General features: G+C 42.3%; 1 protein-coding gene across 1 annotated transcript; it reads left to right on the top strand.

The window, feature by feature from the left end:
* The first annotated feature begins 847 nt into the window (after positions 1-847).
* Positions 848-26,123, top strand: SLC25A20 (solute carrier family 25 member 20). Its single transcript, XM_063114571.1, has 9 exons — positions 848-1,118; positions 5,502-5,594; positions 11,695-11,822; positions 12,523-12,613; positions 22,901-23,018; positions 23,734-23,806; positions 24,171-24,280; positions 24,772-24,896; positions 25,318-26,123. Exons 1-9 carry the CDS (start codon positions 1,014-1,016, stop codon positions 25,378-25,380), a joined length of 906 nt encoding a protein of 301 aa, XP_062970641.1. The 5' UTR covers positions 848-1,013; the 3' UTR covers positions 25,381-26,123.

The following is a 26,123-nucleotide window of genomic DNA, read 5'->3' as shown; positions in this document are numbered from 1 at the left end:
CTGAGCTAACCAGTCAGCCCCCAACCACTTCTCAACACCTCTTCTGCTGTACCTTGGTCCAAACCAACATCTCTGGACATTATATTTAGCCTTCTCAAGGCTCTTTGTTTTCGTTTTGCTGCCTACAGTCTATTTTCACTCAGCAGTCAGAGGGAGATCCTGTTAACAAAGTCAGACTATGTCACTCCCTGCTCAAAACCTCGCAATGGTTCCCATCTCCTTCGGAGAAGTTGATGTCCTGACAGTGACACACGAAGACCCTCTCGATATGTTTCCATTACTTCTCTGTCCTCACAGCTCCTACTGTCCCTCTCCCTCTCCCTGTGGTTTCTCAAACAAGCCAGGCACAGACTATCTCAGGGCTTTTGCATTTTTTTCTTCTGCCTGGAAGGTGGTCCCTCACCCTATGCGCCATGGACAGGGCTTGCTCTCTCACCTTCTTAGGTCTTGAATCCAGTCCTCCCTTAACTAATTAAAATTGCAAATTACTTACCCACATTCTCTCTAACCCTCTGAGTTTATTTTTCTCTATAGCAGTTATTACCACTTGATACACTATGAACTTTTCATTTATTTATCTTTGTTGTGATCTGTAAGCACCACGAGGACAGGGACCTGGCTGTGCATCCAGCACCTAGAAGGGCGCCTGGCACATAGCATGGAGCAATTGACCATGTGGGGTGAATGGGTGAATGCGAGTTAAGGAGGAAACATTTAAGTCCGGGAAGACTTCCTGGAGGAGTAAATCTACCGGCGGGCACTCCCAATTCACGCCGGTACGGCTTACGGCCAGCTATGTCATCATGCCACGCCCACCGAGGCGGGACCTCTCCCGGAAGCAGCCTTGGGGCGGAAGCCCGGCCGGGCACATTGGGCCCTCCTCCCAACCTGTCCCGGGCTCGTGCCCGCCCACCCGAAAGTGGGTGAAAGGTCGGCGGTCCTGGAGCTGTAGCTGCGGCAGCAGAGCTTGGACCTCTGGGGAACTGACAGACAGACTGGCAGACGGACTGACCATGGCCGACCAGCCGAAGCCTATCAGCCCGCTCAAGAACCTGCTGGCTGGCGGCTTTGGCGGCATATGCCTGGTGTTGGTAGGGCACCCTCTGGACACGGTCAAGGTGCGGGGAAGCTGGGGCGCGGGATTGGGAGAGGGAGCCGGTGCGGGCAGCGGAAAGCAGCGTTTCCTACGAGGCGCGGCCCTCGGACAGAAGTAGGGCCCCTGTGAAATTACGTGTGAAGTCTAGAGAATCTCTTTTTCAGGGATGGGTGAAAGCGGGAAGTGGGGAGGGGAGTGATGGGAGAAACTGTACCTCGCGCCCCGAAGAGCCAAATGGCATAAAGTGAGCAGCCTCTAACTGCCTATCAGGAGCTGCGATTTAAAGTTCTCTGTCCTGCAGTCTCTCCTGATCCTGCTCCCCTTATTTGGGGTGGGAAAGAAAAAGTGCCTCCCCAAAGCTCTGATTTCAGCCAACCCAACCTTATTATCAAGGTTTACAGGTCCTCTGTAAAGCCCGCCCCAGGAAGACAACTAAAGACAGAGGTACGTTTATTCTGGAGATGTCATTTGACATATTCCTCTGGGGCCAGAGTGAACCATCTCCATATCTTTTGCACTTTTCCCGGCCCAGGGAGGGACTTGGCCATCTTCAGCCTGTCACCCAATAGTAGCCCGCGTAGCCTCCTGGACAGAGGCATCCCTGTGGACAGCAATGACGTCTTCTGTGACTGAGTCCCTTCCAAAGAAAGCAGGTGACCAGCTTTGGGCAGGGCCAGACTAATCCTCACAACTCCCAGGTGAGGAAGCCATGGTCAGACTGAGGCTCTGGGAGGAAGGAAAGTCATCAGGGCTTGTTCTCTGGTCTTCCTCACATCATGACTCACCTCTTCCCCTTGCAAACTTTCAGCAAGGCCTTTTTGGAGACAAAAGTCCATGCCTTGTGGCCTAGCATTTGAAGCTTCATGCTAGTTTTCTAACCTTATACTGGACACAGACTTGAAGGAAATTGACAGGTCATAGCCAGGGTGGGTCTGTGAGAAACAGACATGAGTCTTATAGGATTGGAAGCCTATATGTGGTGGCTTGTTAGGATGTTGGATCTGGTTTCCTCCATAGGGAAATAGTTTTGTGAGCACTTCCTCCTGGCAGTCTTGAGCAGCAGGTTCTTTGCTGCCTTTCTTCCAATAGAGGAGCTGCCCTGAGGCAGAGCTCATACTGGGGTCATTCTGTAGCAAGACCAATAATTAAAGCAGTTGGACTGGTTAGTGTATTGTGCAACATGAAATCAGATGTTTATTCAGTTGATGGTAATTACTATGTGTGTTAGTGCTTCCTAGACAGTGCTTGTTCCAAGCATCACTGTCTAGTAAGGGACAATTGTCTGGTCTCTCCTCCTACTCTTGATCCATGTAGGCAGAGATCTTGTTAGTTCTAAGCATCTGGGGCCTCTCTTTAAAGAAAAACAAAATCCTTATTTGCTACCTTATACAAATGTTGCTCCTACTTCCATATCCTATCTTTCCCAGGAAGGGCCCAATAACCTCTGTACCGAAGTATAAATGACTGAAAATGCTCACTGGTATCTTCAATAACTAGAAAGCTTTTTTTTTTTTTTTTCCCGCTTAAACCAAAAACTGCAAATTGCTGACTGCTGTCCTTTTGGCTTCAGTGATCTGGGTGGGCTCTAATCAAAGCCTGACCTTGAGGCACTTTCAGAGGTCCAGGGCAACTGAGCTGTGGCCCATGTGTCCTGACAAGCCAAGAGCAGCAACACTTCAGAGTTAAAGCTTGGTAAGACTCTATGGAAGGTGGTATTAGGGCATGCATTGAAGGGCTGGCTGAGTTCTAACTGAAGGAGTATGGAGACTCAGACTCAGATTGAGGGCAGAAGTGAAGGTGGGAGTGGGCTTGCAAGTGGGGGTCAGGTTGTAAAATAAGACCAGCTGTGAGGGACTTTAATATTCTTGTTGGTTTGGATGGCTGATTTCATGATGAGACAGGTATAAGATTTGTACAAAATCACAAAAAGGTATCAGTCAAAAGTTTGATCCATTTATCTCTCTCTCTCAACTAGCTGAGGGAGGTTGTGTCTGACCATGCAGGATCTGAAAACCAATATAAGGGATTTTGGGTGTAAAGCAGTAGTAGTGTTGGCTGGTTAGCTTACACAGTAGTGCATGGTACTAACACCAAGGTCAGAGGTCCGGATCTCCATACTGGCCAGCTGCCAAAAAAATAAAAATAAAGATAAAAAATAAATAAACGAAGCAGTGGTAGCCTCTGAACATTTCTACTGTCATGTTCCATAAACCCCTCAGACTTGCATGTCATCTCTGTTGCCTAGAGAGTGACGTCCTTAGTGTAGCGTGCAAGGCCCTAACAAATACAAAAACGAAAGATTCTAAAGAAATAAAAGAACAACATGCTGAAAATGCTGTTTTGGAAAGATTAGTGTTATGACAACCTTAAGAAGGATTTGGAAGCAGAGGAACAGTGAGCAGATAAAACAGCCAGGAAAAAGACTATAGAAGTAGGGGCCGGCCCATGGCTCACTTGGGAGAGTGTGGTGCTGATAGTGCCAAGGCCACAGGTTCGGATCCCTTATAGGGATGGCCGGTTGGCCCGCTGGGTGAGTGTGGTGCTGACAACACCAAGTCAAGGGTTAAGATCCCCTTACCGGTCCAAAAAAAAAAAAAAAGACTATAGAAGTAACTGGGTATATCAGTTATCTATGATATTATAACAACTTACCCCAAAACTTAGTGTCTTAAAACAATAAACAGGGGTGTCTGATTAGCTCATTTGCTGGTAACACCAAGGACAAGGGTTCTGATCCCTGTACAGGCCAGCTGCCAAAAAATAAAAATAAATATAAAACAACAATAAACATTGATTAACTCTCACAGTCTTTGTGAGCCCAGATTTTGGGAGCAGCTTAGGTGGGTGGTCTGGCCGAGGGTCTCTCATGAGGTTGCAGCCAACATGTTGGCTGGCATTTAGAATATATAAAGAACACTTTCAACTCAATAAGAAAAAGGACAAATAATCCAATTAAAAAATGGGCAGTGGATCTGAATAGACATTTCTCCAAAGAAGATATATATGACCAATAGGCACATGAAAAAATATTCAGCATCATTATCCATCATGGAAATGCAAATCAGAATCACAATGAGATACCACCTCACAACCACTACGATGGCTATAATCCAAAGACAGAAAATAACAAGTGTTGATGAGGATGTGGAGAAATTGGAACTCTCATATATTGCTGGTAGGAATGTAAAATGGTGAAACCACTTTGGAAAACAGTCTGGAAGTTCCTCAAAAGGTTAAAACAGAGTTAACATATGACCCAGACATTCTACTCGTAGATAAATACCTGTGGTGATTAATTTTATGTGTCAGTTTGACTGGGCCATAGGGTACCCAGATATTTGGTCACACATTATTTCTAGGTGTGTCTGTGAGGGTGTTTTTGGATATTAACATTTGAATCGGTAGACTGAATAAGGCAGATTGCCCTCCCTAATGTGGGTGGGCCTCATCCAATCAGTTGAAGGCCTGAATAGAACAAAAGGCTGACCCTCCTGTGAGAGGGATCTCCTGCTGCCTGACTGCTTGAATTGGGACATCAGTCTTTTTCTCTCTTCAGACTCAAACTGAGTCATTATCTCAGGTTGAAACATTAGGGGACGGCTCACTTGGGAGTGTGTGGTGCTGATAACACCAAGGCCACAGGTTTGGATCCCTATATAGGGATGGCCAGTTAGCTCACTTGGGAGAGCCTGGTGCTGACAACACCAAGTCAAGGGTTAAGATCCCCTTACTGGTCATCTTTTAAAAAAAAAGAAAAGAAAAGAAAAGAAAGAAGCATTAGCTCTTCTTGAGTCTCAAGTTTGCTGAATGCAGAGATCTTGGAACTTCTCAGCCTCCATAATTACATGAGCCAATTCTTTATAATAAATCTCTTGATATCTGCACTGTATATACATGTTTCTCTGAGGAACCCTGACCAATACAGTACCGAAGATAGTTGAAAACGTGCACACAAGTGTTTATAGCAGCAGTATTAGTAATAATCAAAAAGTGGAAAAAACACAAATGTCCGTCAACTGAGGAATGAATATACAAAATGTGGTATATTTATATAACGGGGCATTATTTTCCAATAAAAAGGAATGAAGTACTAGTGAAATGAAAGAGAAGTCTGAATTCAGCTGGTTAGGTGAATGCTTAAGACATGTACTCAGGTGCAGATTTCCATTTTCCGTTTGGCAGGCAATGAGGCCATTGCTGCTGACAAGTAGTTTGGACTCTGGGAAGTAATACTATTTTTTTTTTCCTGGTTGGCAGCTGGCTGATACAGGGAACCAAACCCTTGACCTTGGTGTTACAAGGCTACACTCTAACCAACTGAGCTAACTGGCCAACCCCAAGGGAAGTGACACTACGTTTTTTTTTTTTTTTTTTGAGGTGACACTATTTTAACTTCTGCTTTCAGGTCCGACTGCAGACACAGCCACCAAGTTTGCCTGGACAGCCTCCCCTGTACTCTGGGACCACTGACTGTTTCCGGAAAACTCTTATTAGAGAGGTATGGTATCTGTTGCTGGGCATTCTTCTTACTCAGAGAAACACATTTATCACTCTCCACCCCGCCTCAGAGTGATAGGGTAACTTTACCTGGTTCTGCTGAAGGCCTAGACCACAGTTGCAATTTCCTCACCATGCCATTCTCCTGTCTCCTGCTTTAGAGTCTTTAATAGTTCCACCTACTGTTTTATACATATGACTGAAGCTAATAAGATGGTTCTCTCGGTTGGCCGGTTAGCTTAGTTGGTTAGAACATAGCCCTGTAATACCAAGGTCAAATAAAACCAAAACCAAAACCGAAAAAATGGTTCTCTCTTTTGGAAGGTGTGATTTATTTATTTATTTATTTTTTTTTAAAAGATGACCGGTAAGGGGATCTTAACCCTTGACTTGGTGTTGTGAGCACTACGCTCAGCCAGTGAGCGAACCGGCCATCCGTATATGGGATCCGAACCCGGGGCCTTGGTGTTCTCAGCACCACACTCTCCCGAGTGAGCCACGGGCCGGCCCGAAGGTGTGATTTAGACTACAGGGAATTATGAGGGATAATTGGAAAAGCGAAATGGAAGAAAATGCATACGTTGGCCTATCAGTTGGATAGGGATCCATGTTAGAAGTATATGTAAAGTCTGGAGGAAAAGTCAGCCAGGCTTAGAAACACTGAGAGAGGCCAGCAGAGTTTCCAAACCCATATACAGGGACATTAAATTGGTTTGGAGTTATTTGATTATATAATTTTTTCAGAATTTTTTATAGTGAAAACATGATATATTTATTTATTTATTTATTTATTTATTATAGGTGCATATTTTTAAAAAAATATTTATTAGCATATTCATTGTTACAAATCAAATTTATTTATTCTGCTACTTATACAATCTTCCCCCTCCACCTCCCCTGTTAATAACCATAGATTAAGGGGCTGGCCGTTTAGCTCAGTTGGTAAGAGCATGGTGTTGGTAACACCAAGGCCTAGAGTTCAGATCCCCTTACTGTCCAGCCACCAAAAAAATAAAAATAACCATAGATTTGTTCTCTCCATCTGACAGATTAACTGTTCCTCTGTTGGTTTGTTGCCTAGATGATCTGTCTAGTACTGAGACAGGTGTAATCAAGTCCTCTCTTATTATCGTAAATTAGATGCTTCTTTTATTAATCTGTAGTGTGCTTTGTAGAGAGAGAGAACCTCTTCTTTTTTTTGTCTCTGCTTGTGCCTCTCCTTGTGTCAATGAAGTTGAGAGTCTGGCATGCCATCTTCATGTTGGCTGTGACTGCTGCATAGAGACTAGCTGCTTTTGCAATTGCCATGGCAATTGTGGTGGCTATAGTGGGCTACCCATATGGAAATAGTGTTTTTAGTATGTTCTTTACCTGGTTGAAGCTGGGTTCAGCTTCCCCTGGCTTCATGCCTCAGGACCCTGGTGAGGCCTGGGGCAGTGGAGGCAGCTTGCTTAGTTGTGCCTGGGTTCAACTTCCCCAGCTCCATGCCTTTATAAGATGTTGTTGCAGGCCGGCCCGTGGCTCACTCGGGAGAGTGTGGTGCTGATAACACCAAGGCCACGGGTTCGGATCCCACATAGGGATGGCCGGTTGCTCACTGGCTGAGCGTGGTGCTGGCAACACCAAGTCAAGGGTTAAGATCCCCTTACCAGTCATCTTTTTAAAAAAAAAATAAGATGTTGTTGCAGAGCAGTTGGGGGAAGGAGGAGAGGGAAGAGGGAAGGGAATAGGGTGAGAAAAGGAGGAAGGAGGGGGAGTGTGATTGAGGCCTGTGGCAACCCCCTCATTCTGGCAGGGGAGACCAGGGGGCTTTTAGTGGTGTCTCAGTTGTTGCTAGACCGAATGCAGATGTCATGGGGGTGTGGTTGAAGCCTTTGGACCTCCAACACCCTGGTTCAGGAGCCCAGAGTGCTTCTGGGTGGCTCAGTGGTTGTCTTTGGGCTGGTCATGGATGTCAGGGGAGTGTGGCTGAGGCTCTTGGCCCTCCACTGCCCTGACTTAGGAGCCTTGGGCATTTTCTGCAGTGACTTGGTGGTTGTTGCTGGGCTGGTTGCGGATGTCGGGAGGGGGGCGGTATGGCTGAGGCCCTGGGTCCTCCCCGCTCCCTGGCCTGGGAACCCAGGGGGTTTGTGGTCCTTCTAAGTTTTATAGGTGTTCTTTGGTGGTGTTAGACCTTTACTAGTTAATATCAAACTTTGTCTCTGATCTATGGGTATTTTGTTTTTTCTTTCAGTTCTGTGTTGGATTATTTGCTATTCCCACCACTTAAACTCTGCATTGGAGTTAATTTGCTGTCCTTTGCTTACTTCTAAAATGGAGGAACTTCCTATGGGGACCAGCACTTGAGCCCTGTAGATGAGCTAAGCTAAATTGCCTGACTGCTGCTGATTCCCTGGGGAAGGCTTTTTGTGCAACTCAGGTTTTAATTGTTTATCTTGTATATACTTCCAGGTCTTGTGAGGTGTGGTACATCCTGGTTGTGTGGAAACTCTGGTCTGGGCCTGAGTCTTTTCAGCAAACTGTGCCCCTGCAGTTCTATATTCCTGACCAGTCTCCACTGAGTTGTCCTATGCTGATTGGAGGGCAGATCAGCTGTCCATGCTGTGCCCCAGTGTTCCCCCAGTGGGCCTGTCTCCCCTACTGTCTGCACTCCAAATACTTCCTATGGGACAGGCTGTGCACCAGTCCCTTGTGGTGACTCACTGGCCTCTGAGTCTCTTTTTTTGTTGTCTGTGGCTCCTCACTCCTATGTGGGTCCATGGAACCCTGTTAGTGGTCTTACTGGCCTGGGGGCCACTCTCTTCTCCTGTGCCACCTCCAAGCAACTTCATATGAAGGGCACCGCTGCAGGTTTTGCCAGCTCTTGCTCCATGTGCTTACCAGCTCCAGCCTTGAAGCGGGCAGGGCTTGAAATGGTGGGAGTTGTCCTTTCTGTCTCTCATCGTGGCTTCTTCTGCCTGCATGCACTCCGCAGGTCTCTCTTCCTCTTCCACTGAGCTCTAGCAGCCCAAGCTTGGCTGTCGTTGCTTTTTAATAGTTGTAAATTGGTTGATTTGTGGGAGAGAGTGACGCTGGGGACTATCTATTCCGCCCTCTTGACCAGAAACCAAATGTGATATTTTATTTTATTTATTTACTTATTTATTTTTAAAAAGATGACCGGTAAGGGGATTGTAACCCTTGACTTGGTGTTGTCAGCACCACACTGTCCCAAGTGAGCTAAGTGGCCATTCCTGTACAGGGATCCGAACCTGTGGCCTTAGTATTATCAGCACCACACTCTCCCAAGTGAGCCACGGGCTGGCCCCAAATGTGATATTTTAAAAAAGCATTAAATATTTATTACTCACTTCATTAGCACATGTGTAAAAAGATCTTGTTGAGAACTTTTTTTTCCTTTGCTTCCTAAAACTTAATTCTCGTATGAAAAAATTCTATTAAATATATGGACTTTATTAAATATACAGAAACCGAGAAGTAGGTGTCACTTAGATAAAAAGAGGGTGCTGGTTAGTGATGGACTCAGCCTTGGAGAAGTCAAACCCAGGGTTCCTGTAGAACTCAGGTGTGGGAGGAAGATCTTTTTTTGTTTTGTTTTATTTTTGGGGGCTGTCCTGTATAGGGATCGAACCCTGGACCTTCGTGTTAACCGTCCTCTAACCAACTGATCTAACCTGCCAGCCCAAGATCTTGTGGTGGAGCCCACCCAACCCCCACGAGTGAGGTGGTGTTGCCCTTTCTTCTTTAAGGCCCTCCTTCTTACATCTCTGATACCCAGGGTGGAGTCTGATGAGTGTTTGATGAAGGCTATAGGCTTCAGGTCTGCTCAGAATACTCTGCCCTTATGGAAGGGAGGCAGGTTTATGTGCCTCTTGGTCAGCAAATTTTTTTTGGTTTTTGTTTGATTTTGGGTAGCTGGCTGGTACAGGGATCTGAATCCTTGACCTTGGTGTATAATATCACACTATAACCAACTGAGCTAACTGGCTAGCCCCCCCCGCAAATATTATTAAACAGCTGTCTAGGGGCTGGTCAATGTTCTGGGTGCTAGGGGCCTGGTGAGAATGACTTGTACAAACCCAATTCGTTGATGAGTTGAATAGGTTTCCTTAGTTCATGTTTGTGCATATCCCTGTTTCTTGCTGTACCAGACTGAGCTCTCTGCTTTCTGGAATTGCCAGGCAACTAGTGTCTACATTGTGCTGCATGGAGCTGGGTGGGCCATTATAGGGAAAGGAAGACTAGGTGAGTTGTCAGGAGTCATGGGCTTGTCCCCTCAGGACCTGGGCATCCTTCTCAGCCCACATGGGGATCTGTGGGAGGGGCTTCAAGAGCAATTTGTCTTATGCTGCTTTTGTAGATCCTCCTCAGATCTCTGTCCTTTTCATATTTACTGCCTCTGCACTTTGTCCTTAGGGAATCCACCTATATATAGCCTTTGGCAGTGTTAGGCCTTTGCAGGATCCAGGAAAAGTGCTGATAGGTACAGTTGTGCCCTTTTGGTTCTGGAAGAAGATGTGGATGCCCAGGGTCTTCAGTGATGCATGTTCTCCAGTCTGGGTCTGTGGAGCCCTCCCAGTGTGCGGCCCCACCCTGATTCTCCTGCTGCTCTCTCAAGGAGCAACTTTAACATTTTTTTGTGTTTTTTTAATTTCTAAATTTTTTGGTAAATTTCTTCTACATTATGTATTTGTTTTTAAAAGTATTTATTATTTTGTATTAAAGTGATACAGGCACTCTTACTGAAAAGCCAGGCATGGTGGCATGCACCTGTAGTCCCAGCTACTCAGGAGGCTGAGGCTGGGGGATCACTTGAGCCCAGGAATTCTTGACTGTAGTGTGCTATGCTGATCAGATGTCTGCACTAAGTTTGGCATCAATATGGTGACCTTCCAGGAGTGGGGGACCACCAGGTTGCCTAAGGAGGGGTGAAATGGCCCAGGTAGGAAACGGAGCAGGTCTGTTTGTTACTGAAAGGCTTATAACAAAGTAACGGAGTGATCTTTATCTCCTTCCCTCATTCTCTAGAGGCAACTGCTTTCAGCTCTTTCAGTTTATGCAGTTTCTACCTATCTACATAACACGTTTGCTACTATATTTTATAAATTTTTTATGTGTTTTAGCTCACTATTTGTGATAATTATTTTAATTCTTAACACTCCTTATCCCTCTTTCTGCCTGCCTCTTTATGTGGTTTAATCCAATTCACTATTTTCATGATTATAGCTTTATATATATTTTTTCTCTCAATCAAGTAATGTATTATGATGTGCACTTCATTCCTTGTGCAACTTTTTGTTTCCCCCGGGTTGGGTTAATAATTATGTCAAAGAGTCTGGCCAGTTAGCTGAGTTGATTAGAGCATGGTGCTGATAACACCAAGGTTCAAGGTTCAATCCCTGTACTGGTCAGCTGCCAAAAACAAAAAACAAAAATAAAATCATATCTTTTTTTTTTTTCCTTCCTATTTTGTTTTTCAAAATCACGTCTTAATACCTGGAAAACATAAAAATTTCTTAGTCACCTGTAATCTCACCCCAAGGAAGTCAGATCATATGGTAATCCTGTTTTGTCATCTGCTTTCTCTTCTTTTTTTTGTGGCTGTCCAGTATGGGGATCCAAACTCTTTTCTTCGGTGTTATCAGCACCAGGCTTTGTGTGAGCTATCTGGCCAGTTCCTTCTCATGTTACAATGTGATTTCATGGCTGTGTGATAGTCCATTGATGGATTTCCCATAATTTATCTCCTATTTGGCAGCTTTTAGGTTTGTTCCAAAATTTTGTTACCTTATAAATGCCTGATGTATTTCTTTTATATCTCTGAGTATTTTCTTGGAATAAATTTCTAGACAGATAATTTCTGGGTAAAAGCATGTTGCAAGATTGCTTTCCAGAATGAAAACTGTTTCCAGTTTCTCCAGCAGTGCATAGGAGGACAATTACTTCTGATAAATGTAGGGGTTTTCTTCCTTTTAAAAGCTCTCCTTGCTTGGAGAAGAGGTGATGGAAGCCACAGGTTAGAGGACACATTGCTTCCCTGTTTCAGTGGTGTAAAGGTGGTAGTGTCTGTAAACAGCTTCTGCTTCTGTGATTCCTTGCAGGGCATCACAGGGCTATATCGGGGCATGAGCACTCCTATCATCGGGGTCACCCCCATGTTCGCTGTGTGCTTCTTTGGGTTTGGTTTGGGGAAGAAACTACAACAGAAATGCCCAGAGGATGTGCTCACGTGAGTACTTACTTACAGGCCTGGAGATCTTGGTGATGTGACATGACATGATGTGGCAGACAGGCAATGGCTGGCTGTCCCCTGAGCCCCCAAGGCTGACTCCTGGGACTTCCACCTGAGTTTCCTTTGCCCTGTGAATGAGAAGGAAAAAAAGGCCCTCCCCTGCCCCCTTACCAGGTTGTCATAATTTCTTCTATGAAGTAGTATCAGTTACTGGGGAGATTAGTAATACCAACCCCATGGGGCTGTTGGGAGGTCTGAATGCTAAAATGTGTGTAAAATGTTGTGAGCAATACCTGGTGCTGCAGTAACGACAGCAGCAGCCTTGTTTTTCATCACCTGGTTGACAGAAGAGAAGGTTCCAACTTCTGTTTTACTTCATTTTTACAACAGGATTAAAATATGATTATAAATATATTGATTTTACTGTTAAAGTGAAATAAGTTGATGTGTTTGCTTTTAATAAATTGTAAGAAGTTGGATTTGGGCATAAAGACACAGCTTAATCAGAATTGTAGCAGAATTTATAAAGTAGTTATACCTAGAACTTGACTTTTGTGTGAAATCTGATTTATTTGTGGCTGGGCTTCTCAGTCCAAGTACTTATTTTTTCTTACAAAACCATCCTCTTTGCTGGGATTACCTCTGTCCTCAGTGGTTAGTCACAAGGGCTTGCTATTGTTTTTTGTTTTCAATGCAGCTACCCTCAACTGTTTGCAGCTGGAATGTTATCTGGTGTATTCACCACAGGAATCATGGCCCCTGGAGAACGCATCAAGTGCTTGTTACAGGTAAGGATGTGATTTGGGGAATGGCAATAGTTTTTTCCATTCAGTGTACAATTTTGTGTGCATGTTTATGTCCTTTCACCCTTTATAATGGATACGTGTCAGGTGTGCAAAACAGTTTCAAGGTTCTCAGGAACTTGGAAGCAATCGTAGTAGAATCAAGAACGAGGACAGTGTAAAAAACCAACCAAAATGTCACATCTGTGATGCGTCAGCCTAGACCTAGCCACCCTTATTAGCCGCCACTTCAGGAACTCTGAAAGGTGAGTCATGTCTCATCAGAGGTAAAAGGGAAGCTCCTCCTGGCCCAAGATGTCCTGTGTCTCTTTCAATTGCCCAAAAGCTCAGTGCCCTTAAAGTGTACTCAGTTTCTATAATTTTGTGATTTAAAGAATGTTATATAATTGAAATCATACAGTTTGTAAATTTTTCAGATTGGCTTTTTTAAATCAGCATACTTTTCTAGAGATTCATTCAGATTGTTGTTATGTGTGAATAGTTCATTCATTTCTATTGTTGAGTAGTAATCATGGTATGGGTATATCACAGTTTAGCCATTCATACACTGAAGGACATCTGTGTTGTTTCTAGTTTGGGGCTATTATGAATAAAGATGCTATAAACATTTGTATGCAGAGATTTTTGTGAGAAAATAAATCTACATTTCCCTGGGATAAATGCCCAGGAGTGCTATTACTGGGTTGTATGGAGTTGCATCTTTAGTTTTTTGTTATTGTTATCGTTTTTTAATATATTGAATTTGTCTGGAAGCATGTTTAGTGTTTAAAGGAACTACCCAACTATTTTCCAGAGTGGCTATACCATTTTACCCTCCCAGCAACATATTAGTGATCTAGTTTCTCTGCATGCATCCTCAAAAACATTTGCTGTTCTCTATTTTTTTATATTTTAGTCATTCTGATAGGTGTGTAGTGATACCTTGTTGTTTTAATTTGTATTTCCCTAATAGCTAAAGATGTTGAACATGTGCTTATTTGCCATCCTTATATTCTCTTTGTTGAAATGTCTGTTCATGTGATTTATCTATTTTCTCACTGAATTTTTTTTTATTGACAAGTTTTGAGACTCCCTTATATATTCTAGATACTAGTTTTTGTCCGATATGTGGTTTGTAAATGTTTTTTCCCAGTCTGTAACTTGTCTTTTCATCTTATTAATAGGGTCTTTTGCAGAGCAAATATTTTTAATTTTCATGAAGTCCAGTTTATTAAGTTTCCTTTTATGGATTGGGCTGTGGGTGTTAAGTCTAAGATCCTGAAGATTTTCTCCTATGTTTTTTTCTACATGTTTTATTTATAGTTTTATGTTTTACATTTAAGTCAGTGACCCCATTTTGAGTTAATTTTTGTATAATGTATGAGAATTAGATCAGAGTTCTATTTCTTTTTTCTTTTACCTGTAATGTCCTTTTGTACCACTACCATTTGTTGAAAAGACTATCTTTCTTGCGCTGAATTGTGTTTGCACCTGTTCAAAATCAATTGAGCATAATTATGTGGTTCTATTTATGGGTTCTCTATTCTGTTCCATTGATTTATGTTTTTATCCTTCCACCGGTACCAACACTGTGGCGGGAGCGTCACCGCGCTCCCAGCGCTGCACTCTACCAAGTGCGCCACGGGCTCGGCCCCCAAACAGTCTTGATTACTGTGGCATATAATAAGTCCTGAGTAGACTGATTTCTCCCACTTGATTCTGTCTTTTTAAGAAAAAAAAAAAAAATGTCCTTGCTATTCTAATTCCTTTGTCTTTCCATATAAATTTTAGGATAATTTAGAAAATTCAGAAAAATTTTGCTGAGATTTTGAATTTTGATAAAAATTATGTTAATTGTATAGATCAATTTGGGCAGAATTGACACCTTTATTATTTTGAGTCTTTCAATCCATGGACATAGTATGTCTCTTCATATATTTAGAACTTTTATTTCTTTCATCAGCATTATGTAGTTTCCAGCATATAAGCCCTGTACATGTTTTCCTATATTTCTAACCAAGTGGGTTTTTCTTTGCCTTGTAAAATGGTATTATAAATGATATTGTAATTTTAATTTGGTTGTTAACATGTTCATTGCTAGTTTATGGAAATACAATTGATTTTTTTTATGTTTATCTTGTATCCTGCAATGTTCCTGAACTCCCTTATTATTTCTATGATTTTTCTATATATTTATTTATTTATTTATTTTTGGCAGCTGGCATGTGTAGGGATCTGAACCTGTGACCTTGGGGTTATAAGGCTATACTCTAACCAACTGAGCTAACTGGTCACCCCTCTTTTTTTTTAGATTTCTTATATAGACAATGATATCGTTTTCAAATAGTGACAGTTTTATTTCTTCGTATCTGATCTATTTGTTATTTTACTGGCAAGAACTTCCAGTACTGTGTTGAATAACAGTGCTAAGAGTAGACATCTTTGCCTTGTTCCTGATATTATGGGGAAGTATTTACTCTTTAACTGTTAAATGTAATATTAGTTGTAATATTTTTTGTAGATGTTGTTTATCAAGTCAAGGAAGTTATCTTCTGTATTAATCCATTTCTGTTGCTTATAACAAAATACTTGGAACTGGGTACTTTGTGAGAAAATGAAATTTATTGCTTATGGTTTCAGATGCTGGGAAGTCCAAAGTCCAGGGAACACGTTTGGTGAAGGTCTTCTTCGGTGGTGGCTTTACAGCAATGCAGGGGTCTCATATGGCAGAAAATGGCAGAGTAGGGAGAGAGAGCTAGCTCTTCATGCCTGCTCCTTTTTTTTTTTTTTTTTTTCTTTTTAAAATAGGTGTGTGCATTATAGAAGTGGATATTGTACAACTACACAAAGGGGGAAAAAGAAAAAAATAATGGGAAGAGAAAGGAAAAATTATTGTTATTTGCTGATAAGATGATCTACCTGGGAAATCTAAGACAATCAACTGAAATGTCATTAGAAATAAAAAGGGATGTCAGGGAAGTGGCCAATCACAAAATGAATGGACCCCAAACTAATGGCCCCGGTAAGCCACAGAGTATAGTGATTAACACTGTGCTGTCACAACGCTTGAAGTCTTCTCTGAGCACTGCCACTTACTAGCTGTGAAACCTCAGGCAGATTCCTTGAGCTCTTTAAGACTTGGTTCCTTTGTGTGCAAAATGGCATGCCTGCTCCTTTTAAAGCCCTCAGAACTATGCCCACCACCACCATTAAACCATCAACTTAATCACCTCTTAAAGCCCCACCTTTCAATTACCATAATAGAATTTCCCACCCCCTCAACACTGTCATAGTGGGGGCCAAGTTTCCAATACCTGTGGGGGACACAATTTAAGCTTCCATGAGTTTGGGGGGGACATTCAATCTCCAGGACCTTCTATTCCTATTTTTCTTGGTTCTCTTTTTATTTTTTGGCAGCTGGCTGGTATAGGGATCGAACCCTGGACCTTGGTGTCACCACACTCTTACCTATTGAGCTAACCAGTTAGCCCCTGTTCCTATTTTTCTGAGAATTTTATTATGAATGACTTTTGTCAAATGCTTTTTCTACATCAAGTGATATGATCACCTGATTTATCTTCTTTAACCTGTTAATATGGTAGATTACATTGATTGATTTTCAATTATTGAATCAGCTTTGCATTCATTGCTGGACTAAACCCCACAACTTGGTCATGGTGTATAATTCTTTATATATATGCTAAATTCTATTTGCTCATTTTTTTTATTACTTTTTGTGTGTGTGTGTGTGGCTGGCTAGTAGAGGAATTATTTGCTTATATTTTGTTAAGGATTTTTGTATCTATATGCATGAGGGATTTTAGTCCCTTTTTTTTCTCTGTACTGTCTTAGTCTGGTTTTGGTATAAAATGAATTGAGAAATGTTCCCTCCTTTTCTATTTTCTGAGAGATATTGTGTAGAATTGGTGTTAATTCTTCTTTAAACATTTGGTAGAATTCTCCAGTGAAACTGTCTACGCTTGGAGATTTTGGGGGGAAGAGTTTTTAAATTATGAATTCAGTTTTCTTAATAGTTATAGGGTGATTCAAATAATTTATTTCGTATTGGATGAGTTGTGGTAGTTTATGTTTTTTGTTTTTTATCTTAGTTGTCAAATTTGTGTGTGTAGAGTTATTTGTAGTCTTCCCTTGTTATCCTTTTGATGTCTGCAGGGTCTGTAGTGATATCTCCTGTTTTATTCCTGCTATTGAGTATTTGTGACATCTCTCTTTTTTTGTCAGTCTCACTAGGGGTTTGTCAATTTTATTATCTTTTCAAAGAAACAGCTCCTTGTTTCATTAATTTTTTCTATTGTTTTTCTGTTTCCAATTTTATTGGCTTTGATCTTCTCTTTTTCATTTCCTTCCTTCTTTTTTGGGTTTATCTTGGTTTTCTTTTTCTAGGTTTTTGAGGTGAGAGCTGAGATTATTGATTTGAGGCTTTTTTTTTCCTTTTCTTTCTTCTTTTTTTGGCAGCTTGCCGGTATCTCTTTTCTAATATAGGCAGTCAGTTCTATACATTTTCCTCTCAGCACTACTTTAGCTGTGTACCTCAAATTTTGATGTATTTTATTTTCGTTTTCAGTCAGTTCAACATGTTTTTTATTTTGAGACTTCCTCTTTGGCCCATGGGTTTAGAAGAGTGTTGTCTAGTTTCCAAGTGTTTAGAGACTATTGATTTCAATTTTGATTCCATTATGGTTAGAGAACATAGTCTGTATGATTTAAATTCTTTTAAATTAGTTGAAGTTTGTTTTATGGTCCTGGATATGGTCCATCTTGGTATATGTTCCATGGGCAGTTGAAAAGAATGTGTATTTTGCTGTTGTTTGGTGGCGTGTTCTATAAATGCCAGTTATATTCTGTTGTTTGATGGTGGTGTTGAGCTCTTTCATCTTTTCTATTTTCTGGCTAGTTGTTCCACCAGTCATTGATAGAGGGGTTTGAAATCTCCAACTATAATTGTGGGTTTGTCTGTTTCTCCTTTCCGTTATATCAGTTTTGCTTTACATAGTTTTAAGCTTTTTTGTTTGGTACGTACACATTTAGAATTGCTATGAATTATTTGCCCTTTTATCATTCTATAATATCCCATATTCTTGTTATCATATTCTTTTTTACTTCCCAGTGTTCCAAGGTTCTTTCTTTTATCGATTTCTTTATGTACAGAAACTTCTTTTAGCTATTCTTTTGGGGGTAATCTGCTAGTGACAGATTCTTTTAGTTTTCCTTCATGTGAGAATGCCTGACTTCTCCTTTATTCCTGAAGGATATTTTCACTGGACATAGGATTCTGGTTGACAATTCTTTTCTTTCTCCACTTGAAAAATACTGTGCCATTTCTGCCCTCCGTTGTTTGTGCTGTCATTTGCATTGTTTTTCTCCTATAAGTAAGGTGGTGGGTTTTTTTTTTTTTTTTTCTGGCTGTTCCTAAGAGTTTTTCTTTGTTTTTAGTTTCCAGAAGTTCAATTGAGATGTGTCTTAGCATAGACTTCTTTAGGTTTATTCTGTTTGGTGTTTTCTTAGCTGCTGCTACTTTTTTTCCCCCCCTTTGGAGGCTAGCCAGTATGGGGATCCAAATTTCTCAGCTTCTTGAACCTATAGGTTTATATTTTCCCAAATTTGGGAATTTTTCAGCAATTATTTCTTTGAGTTCTTTTTCAGTCCCTGCCCTCTTTTCTCCTCTTCTTCTGAGACTCTGAGGTCAGAAATATTAGGGTTTTTTTATAATCCCACAGGTCCTTGAGGTTCTATTAATTTCATTTCAGTCTGTTTTCCCTCTGTTGTTCCGATTGACTAATTTCCATTGTTCTATCTTCCAGTTCACTGATTTTCCCCCTCTCTTTCCTCTATTCTGCTTTTGAGTAAACTATTCAGTGAACTTTTTATTTTGTTTATATTTTTCAATTCTAAAATTTTTATTTGATTCTTCCTTCTATCTTTTATTTCTCTGCTGAGACTATCTATTTCTTACCTGTGGTTTTCTATTTTTTTGTGTTTCAAGTATGTCCATAACTGCTCATTAAAGAATTTTTATCATGCTGCTTTAAAATCTTTGTCAGATAATTCTAACATCACTGACATCTTGGTGTTTGCATCTGTTGCTTGTCTTTTTTCTTTCAGTTTGAGATGATCTTGGTTTTGAGTGTGGCAAGTGATTTTTCAATTGAGACCTGGATGTTTATGTATTATGATGAAACTCTGAATCTTATTTAAACTTTCTGTTTTGGCTGGCTTTCTCTGACATTGTTCCAGAAGGGAAGGGAAGAAGCAGCGTTATCACTGCTAGGTGGAGGTAGAAGTCTAGGTTCCCCATTCAGCCTGTGATAGCTCCTCAGGTTGGGGCACTCCTTTTTACTGCTGGATGAGTGTGGGAGTTCCAGTGTCTCCTGACACCACAGGGCAGAAGGGTGTGGTCACGGGGGGATGAAAGCCCTAGTTCCCTACTTAGCCTTCTCTGACTCCACCCTGGCAGCATGTTGGGTGCTTCATTACAACTTTATGAGGGTGGAAGTCAAGGCTCCCCACTTAAGGCTTTGCTGGTGTGGATGGGGGAGGGGTCACCATTTTTTCTCTGGTGTTTGGCTGAAGTAGAGTGCTTAGTGTCTAAAAGTTTTCCATTTTTCTAGGCTGTCCCTTTCCTAGTCCTTTGTGTAGAGAATACCAGCTTTTGTTGGGGATTCTTTTTGGTCTGTGCCTGTTGGTGTTTCTGGGTTGCTAGCTTCTTCAGATCCATGTCTGAGATATATGAGGCAAAAAGAAAACCCAGAGAACTCATCACCAGGTCATTCCTGAAGTCCCAAGGTTCTTAGCTGTTTTGCCTTCTTCTCCCCAAACTTTCAGTGTTATTGTTTTCTTTTTTAAAAAAATTTATTTGGTGGGCAACAGATCCCACCCCCAGATTCCCACCCACTTGCACTACCCAGAGTCATCTTATGTTTGTTTTAAGAATAATGTCCAAGCTCAGTTGGTTAGAGTATGGTATAACCAAGGTCAAGGGTTTGGATTCCCTTACCGGCCAGCTGCCAAAAAAATAAAATAATAATGTCCAGAGGTTTTTTTTTTTTTGTACTTAATAGGAGGAATAGGAAGAAGTATGAGGGGGTCTTCAAAAAGTTCATGGAAAGATTTGTATTATCTTTTAATTCTATTTTTCCATGAACTTTTTGAAGTACCCTTGTATATCTGCTCTATCTTCCTACAGGCAGAAGTCTGTATATTGATTTTTTTTTAAATTTTTTATTTTTAAAAGATAACCAATAAGGGGACCTTAACCCTTGACTTGGTGTTGTCATCACCATGCTCTCTGAAGTGAGCTAACCGGCCATCCCTATATAGGGATCCAAACCCGTGGCCTTGGTGTTATCAGCACCACACTCTCCCAAGTGAGCCATGGGCCGGCCCTGGTATATTGATTTTGACCTAGAGAATATTTGCATTTGGTAGCCTTGTTTATCACTCTTTTCTCTTATTGTTTCTTATGTTTTATTTATGCCTGATGTCCTTTTTGACTTCCAGATCAGACATTCACCTATGTATACTCTTCTTTTGTACTTTCCTACTCTTCTTGGTGACCATTTCATACTTCTCCACTCAAACCCCCATTCTGTCAGTGGATGGCCTGGCTTCTTACTTCACTGAGAAAACTGAAACCATCAGAAGAGGATTTTACCAGATGCCTTCTACTGCATCCACAGCTGCCCCGCTTGACCCCAGGTTGCCTATTTATAAACTGTATCCCATCCTCTCTTGCTCAGCCACAGACATCATTTCAGTAATTCTTTTCTCTCTCCTTCAGCGTTAGTTTTTGCTCTCCACTGAATTATTCTCATCAGCAATAAAAGCATGGACATGCTTGTATTTTTCACCTTAAAAATACAAACTTCTCTCTACTCTATTTCCCACATCAATTTCTGTTCTTCATGACTTTGCTCCTCATATCAAACTCTTTGAAAAAGTTGTTTTTGTTTTTTCTCGCTGTTTCCAGTTCCTCTTCTCTAATTGTTATACCCACTCCAGTCTGGCATTTGCCTCACAACTCCAACAAAAATGGTTTTGTTAAGGTCACTAGTGACTTTTACACTTAAGTCCAATGGTCAGTTCTTGGTCCTCATCTTTCTTGATCCATCAGGAAACTGGTCATCCTCCTCCATCCCTCTTCCTTGAAGAATATCTTCACTTAAGGCCTCTCTCTTGATTTTCCTCCTATCTACTTGTCTTCTCCTTCTCCATCTCCTTTATTAATTCATCATCTTTTTTTTTTTTTTTTTTTTGCTTACTGGCTGGTACAGGGATCTGAACCCATGGCCTTGGTGTTATAAGGCTGTGCTCTAAACAACTGAGCTGAGCTAACTGGCCAGCCCCCCATCATCATCTTCTTGATCTTTTAATGTTCAAGTGTACAAGGCTCAGTCTTGTTGCATTCATTTCCTTGATGTTTTCATCTTGTCTTATGACTTTTAGATACCATTTATATGCTGATGACTTTCAAATTTATTTCTTCAACTCAGACTTTTCTTGAACTCTAGACTAGTTTATCCAGCATTTGTACTTGGATGCTAATAGTCACTTCAAAGGTACCATGTGCAAAACTGAACTCCTGGTCTTCCCTAACACCTCCACACACAACCTTCTCCAGATCAGTTGGTGGCAATATCGTCCTTCTAGTTATTCAGGCTTAAAACCCAGGAGTCCTCCGAGATTCTTCTCTTTCTCTCATTGTACAGATCCCATCTGTTGAACAGCTAAGCTGGCTTTCAAAATATCCTAAATCTGACCCTTCTTATCACCTCCATTGCAGTCACATTGCTTCAGGTCACCTTCATTGCTGTCCTGGATGGGTGTGAGGGCCTCCTTACTTATTTCCGTGCTTACAGTCTTTACTGTACATAACAGTGACCAGATTCTGTCAATATGTCATTCCCAAGCCCAATCCCCTGTGGCCCTGTACGTCAGTGTGAGTCAACTCCACCATCCTATGGTCACATGGACATTTCTGCTGTTCCTCAGACATACTGGGTTCACATGCACCTGGATCATTTTGGGAAGTTATTTAAAAAAACTATTGATACTTGATTGACATTATCTTAAATTTATTATTTTTAGAAAAAATTGGTGTTTTTCTAATTGAAAACTTTTCTCAACCAGAATTATGACTCTCTTTTTGTTCACTTCTTTTTTTACATTCCTCGGAGATGTTTTAGAGTTTTATGTATGCAAAGCCTATTGCTTGATGAGCATATATTTTATTGCTATTTATTTATTTGTGTTTGGCCGCTGGGGATCCGAATATTGCTATTTCAAATGGGATCCTTTCCCATTATTTTTCAACTGGTTAATCCTGGTATATGAGAAAGTTATTTATTTTATTTATTTATTTTTTTTAAAGATGACCGGTAAGGGGATCTCAACCCTTGGCTTGGTGTTGTCAGCACCACGCTCAGCCAGTGAGCAAACCGGCCATCCCTATATAGGATCCGAACCCTTGGCCTTGGTGTTATCAGCACCGCACTCTACCGAGTGAGCCACGGGCCGGCCCATGAGAAAGTTATTTGGCTTTTATACTACATTTATTTTGTAAGTGTTTCTCCTTGGAACTGTTAAACCTGAACTCTCTTCCCAGCTTTAATCACTCTTTGGCTGATGCCCTGTGTGTTCTGATTCATCTTGGCTCTGCACTTGCTGTGGATCCTGCATGGAGCGCCTTTTCTCAGATATTTCCTGGGATTACCTCTGCCTGTCCTCAATCTCCTGGCTCTTAGGTCCTGGAGCTCCAGGGGTGGGGTGGGGGCCTGTCCCTGGTCGTCCTCTGGCTCTATGCAGGACCCCTGTTCAGGCATTTAGAGCTCTGAATGCAATTTCCTGTTCACCTTTTTCTAACCAAGCTTCATGACCAGTCAGGCTTGGAATAGAGTTGGTGCTCAATGGATATTTGTTGAAGGAATAAATGAATGACTAAAATATTTATCTCTTCTTTTCCAGACCTTCCAGATAGCTTTATTGGGAATGCTCTTGTATTTGGGAGATTTCCTCAACTTGCTTTCCAACTTTTCTATTGACTTAATTTGTAGTCAGTGTGTGTGTATAATTTGTGATATTTTCACCTAGCTTTATTTCATAGTGCCTTCCTCAATATCACACATTCCAAATACTTACCAATTAGACAGTCAATTCTTTTCATTAGTCTAATGCATAATGACCACTTTCATGCTCACTTGTAGTCTCCTGTAACCTGCTGGGTCTTTTGACTTTGATGTTGCTGTTTCTGACTTGATGACCCTCCCCCACTCCCAGATTCAGGCTTCTTCAGGGGAATCCAAGTACACTGGTGCCATGGACTGTGCAAAGAAGCTGTACCAGGAGTCTGGGATCCGAGGCATCTATAAAGGGACTGTGCTCACCCTCATGCGAGGTAACCTTTGAGGCCCTCCACCTGGGATCACCTGGGGAGGTCACTTGAAGTAGATCTGCCACAGAGGGTCTTACCTGGATCACCAGATTAGCCTTGGCACCATACATGCCTCAGCTCTGACAAGATGGCAATTTGTGTCCTGGGTTTTAGGCAGCCTCACCCCAGCTGGCATGGACACAGATGAGGCTGGGGGGACCTTCCATCCTTCCTATGTGTCTTCGGGGGTGGTAGAAGTCATAATAGTGGTAGTTGGAGGGAAGTGGCAAGTAGATAGTAATAATGGCTAGAGGGATGAGTGGAAAGAAAGAGTGACTTAGGGACAGGGGGGATCTCCTTGGTTTTGAGAGGCATTTCCTGCTGGGATGGCAATAGGAGAGGCAAAGACAGTCCCACTCTTGTCCTGAGATGGCAGCTTGGAAGAAGGCCAGATGCACTAGCTGTAGTTATAACTGCTTGGAGTGGGCATGTCAGTGGTGATCATTCAGAGGGGACTTTAAAGATGAAATGATGTCATATGTGTTTGTACTTATTCATACTAGTGCTTGGCCCAGAGCAGCATCTGATAGCTGCAAAGTGATTATTGCAAATAGGACGTGACTGCTGAGGAAACTCTCCAGAAACCTTGAAGGGTCTAGTGCCAAGCTTAGCTCTTCTAAGCTCAGGAAGTCTGTAGGGATTTTTATATACTTTAATTCACCCTTCTTGCCACTGACAGATGTTCCGGCCAGTGGGATGTATTTTATGACATATGAGTGGCTGAAAAATATTTTCACTCCAGAGGGAAAGAGGTAAGGAGAACAAAAGAACTTCGAAGCCACTTTCCCCAGTCGTGGTTTGCCCTGTCCTGTGAGTTGGTCTGAAAGCAGAAGTGGGACTTATTCCTGACTACATGTTCATTTTCCTCTCATAGTTGTTGAGTTTCCACTAACACCTCTTACTCTGTGCCTCACCCAGTGGAGCAAGTGTTTTGAACAGGTGCATTAAACCTCCTTCAGGGAGTGGCAGCTGCCATGTCTTGGGACACCTGGCCTTGGACCTCCTCTGTCTAGCCAGTTTTCCCTTCTATAACTGCCCTGTCTGCCACAGGTGGGATTGTCTGAATGCCACTCCTATAGCCTTTGTGTGACTAGAGCTGTGGTTGGCGTTCTGCAGGGTCAGTGAGCTCAGTGTGCCTCGGATCCTGGTGGCTGGGGGCATTGCAGGGATCTTCAACTGGGCTGTGGCTATCCCCCCAGATGTGCTCAAGTCTCGCTTCCAGACTGGTGAGTAGAGGGTAGTGGATGAATGGAGATTGAGTGGGTTCCAGCACTGGCTACCCCTGGGACACAAAGCTCTTAAGGTCCTAGGGATACTCACTCTTCACGGCAGCACCCAGCCTCTGTCTGACCAACATTCCCCCTTACAGTCATTTGTGCTCTAGAAACCCTAGATTCATTTTCATGTCAGCCTAAACACAAAATAAGTGAGATAAGAAGTCAAAGCCACTTCCCTCCCTGACATGAACAGCAGGGCTGCTTTGTTCTTCATCCCTCTTTTCCACTGCCTTGGCACCAGTAATCCAGACATTTGTGCGTTTGTCCTAAAGTGAACTGTATTGTGTATTGACTTGTCCCAGAAGACTTGCAGGGTGTCCTCTCCCTGGTGTTAGCCCTGACTCTGCAGAAAGACTTAAATACTAGATTATCCCCATGTGTGTTGCCATGGTCTGGTCAGGAAGCTTCCTGAGGCTTAAAAATTGGGTTCTGCCCCACAGCACCTCCTGGGAAATACCCTAATGGTTTCAGAGATGTCCTGAGGGAGCTGATCCGTGATGAAGGAGTCACTTCCTTGTACAAAGGGTTCAATGCAGTGATGATCCGAGCCTTCCCAGCTAATGCGGTGAGTAGCTGGCAGGGGTCATGCTTTCCCTTCAGGGCTCAGAGCAGGGTGCAGTTGGCTGACTTTTGCTTGCTCCTGGGATTGGATTGGGTACTCACTTATCCTAAAACCCCACCCTCAGCTGAGCCTTCTTATTTGCTCCCTCTCCTGAAGCTGTCAGGTGGATTAGCCTTTGGAGTTCTCTGAGGTGAGGGGCTTTGATTTCTTAATCTGGCCATCAGAAGTGGGCAGTTGCAGGACATGCTTTTTTTTTTTTCCTCTTAGGAATGAGAGTAGGGCTTGCTTCCTTGACCTGGGTTGGGAGTAGGGTTAGGGAGGTGGGGTTCTGGTCCTGACAGGGCCAGCCAAGCATGGTATGGGGGTCGGTCTTTGAATAGTCACGCTCCTGCTGGCTTTTCTCTTCCTCCCAAACTTTTCTCAGGCCTGTTTCCTTGGCTTTGAAGTTGCCATGAAGTTCCTTAATTGGGCCACCCCCAACTTGTGAGGCTGAAGGCTCCTGGATGCTGAAAGCTGTCACCGAGGAGGAGCAGTGGGCAGGACAAGGCAGTCCTGAAGGGTGAGGGGAGGGGAATGGTGGGATCAGAGCTCTGTGCCTGGACTTAATGAGACCATTGCCTTTATGACATCCTCTACCTTGTAGGATTTGGTATGCCATTTTGAAATTTGAATTGACTCTTGTCAATGTGAGGGATCTCAAGAGGATTTGAAGATTGAATAAGTAGCTTCTAGACAAGACATCACCAGTTGACTGCTGGCCCTACTATACCCAAAATATTCCTTGCTAAAGAGGTAATATCAGCCTCTCACTGGATGCACTCTGCATGTTTTCAACCAGCTACCAAGGGGCTAGAGTCTTCTTCCTTCCCTAGCCAGGAAAACCTACCTGATTTCCAGGGTGCCATCTAATCCTGGGCTGCCCATGGGGATGTGGACTTGAGGCCCACATCTGTCAGTCGAACTGGACTGAGCATATATGCCTAGGAACAGATAGCCTGTTAACTATTGGATTTTGATTTTTTTTTCACACGTGCAAGTAATCAAAAATAAAACTAGAGTAGCCTAATTTCTCAGGAGTAGGTGGATAACTTTCCCTCCTACACAGTGAGGACAGTCCCAGCCTGCTGGCATGAGAAAGACCAGAGTGTAGGAAGGTCCTTTTTGCCTTTCTTTTCTCATGAGAGCACCTTATTTTAACAAGAAACAATAAATGTTGTTTCTATTTTTGCA

The sequence above is a fragment of the Cynocephalus volans genome, chromosome 11 (genome assembly GCF_027409185.1).
Source record: "Cynocephalus volans isolate mCynVol1 chromosome 11, mCynVol1.pri, whole genome shotgun sequence".
Classification (NCBI taxonomy): domain Eukaryota; kingdom Metazoa; phylum Chordata; class Mammalia; order Dermoptera; family Cynocephalidae; genus Cynocephalus; species Cynocephalus volans.
The sequence above is the reverse complement of the archived record's forward strand: the minus strand, read 5'-3'. Positions and strand labels throughout refer to the sequence as shown.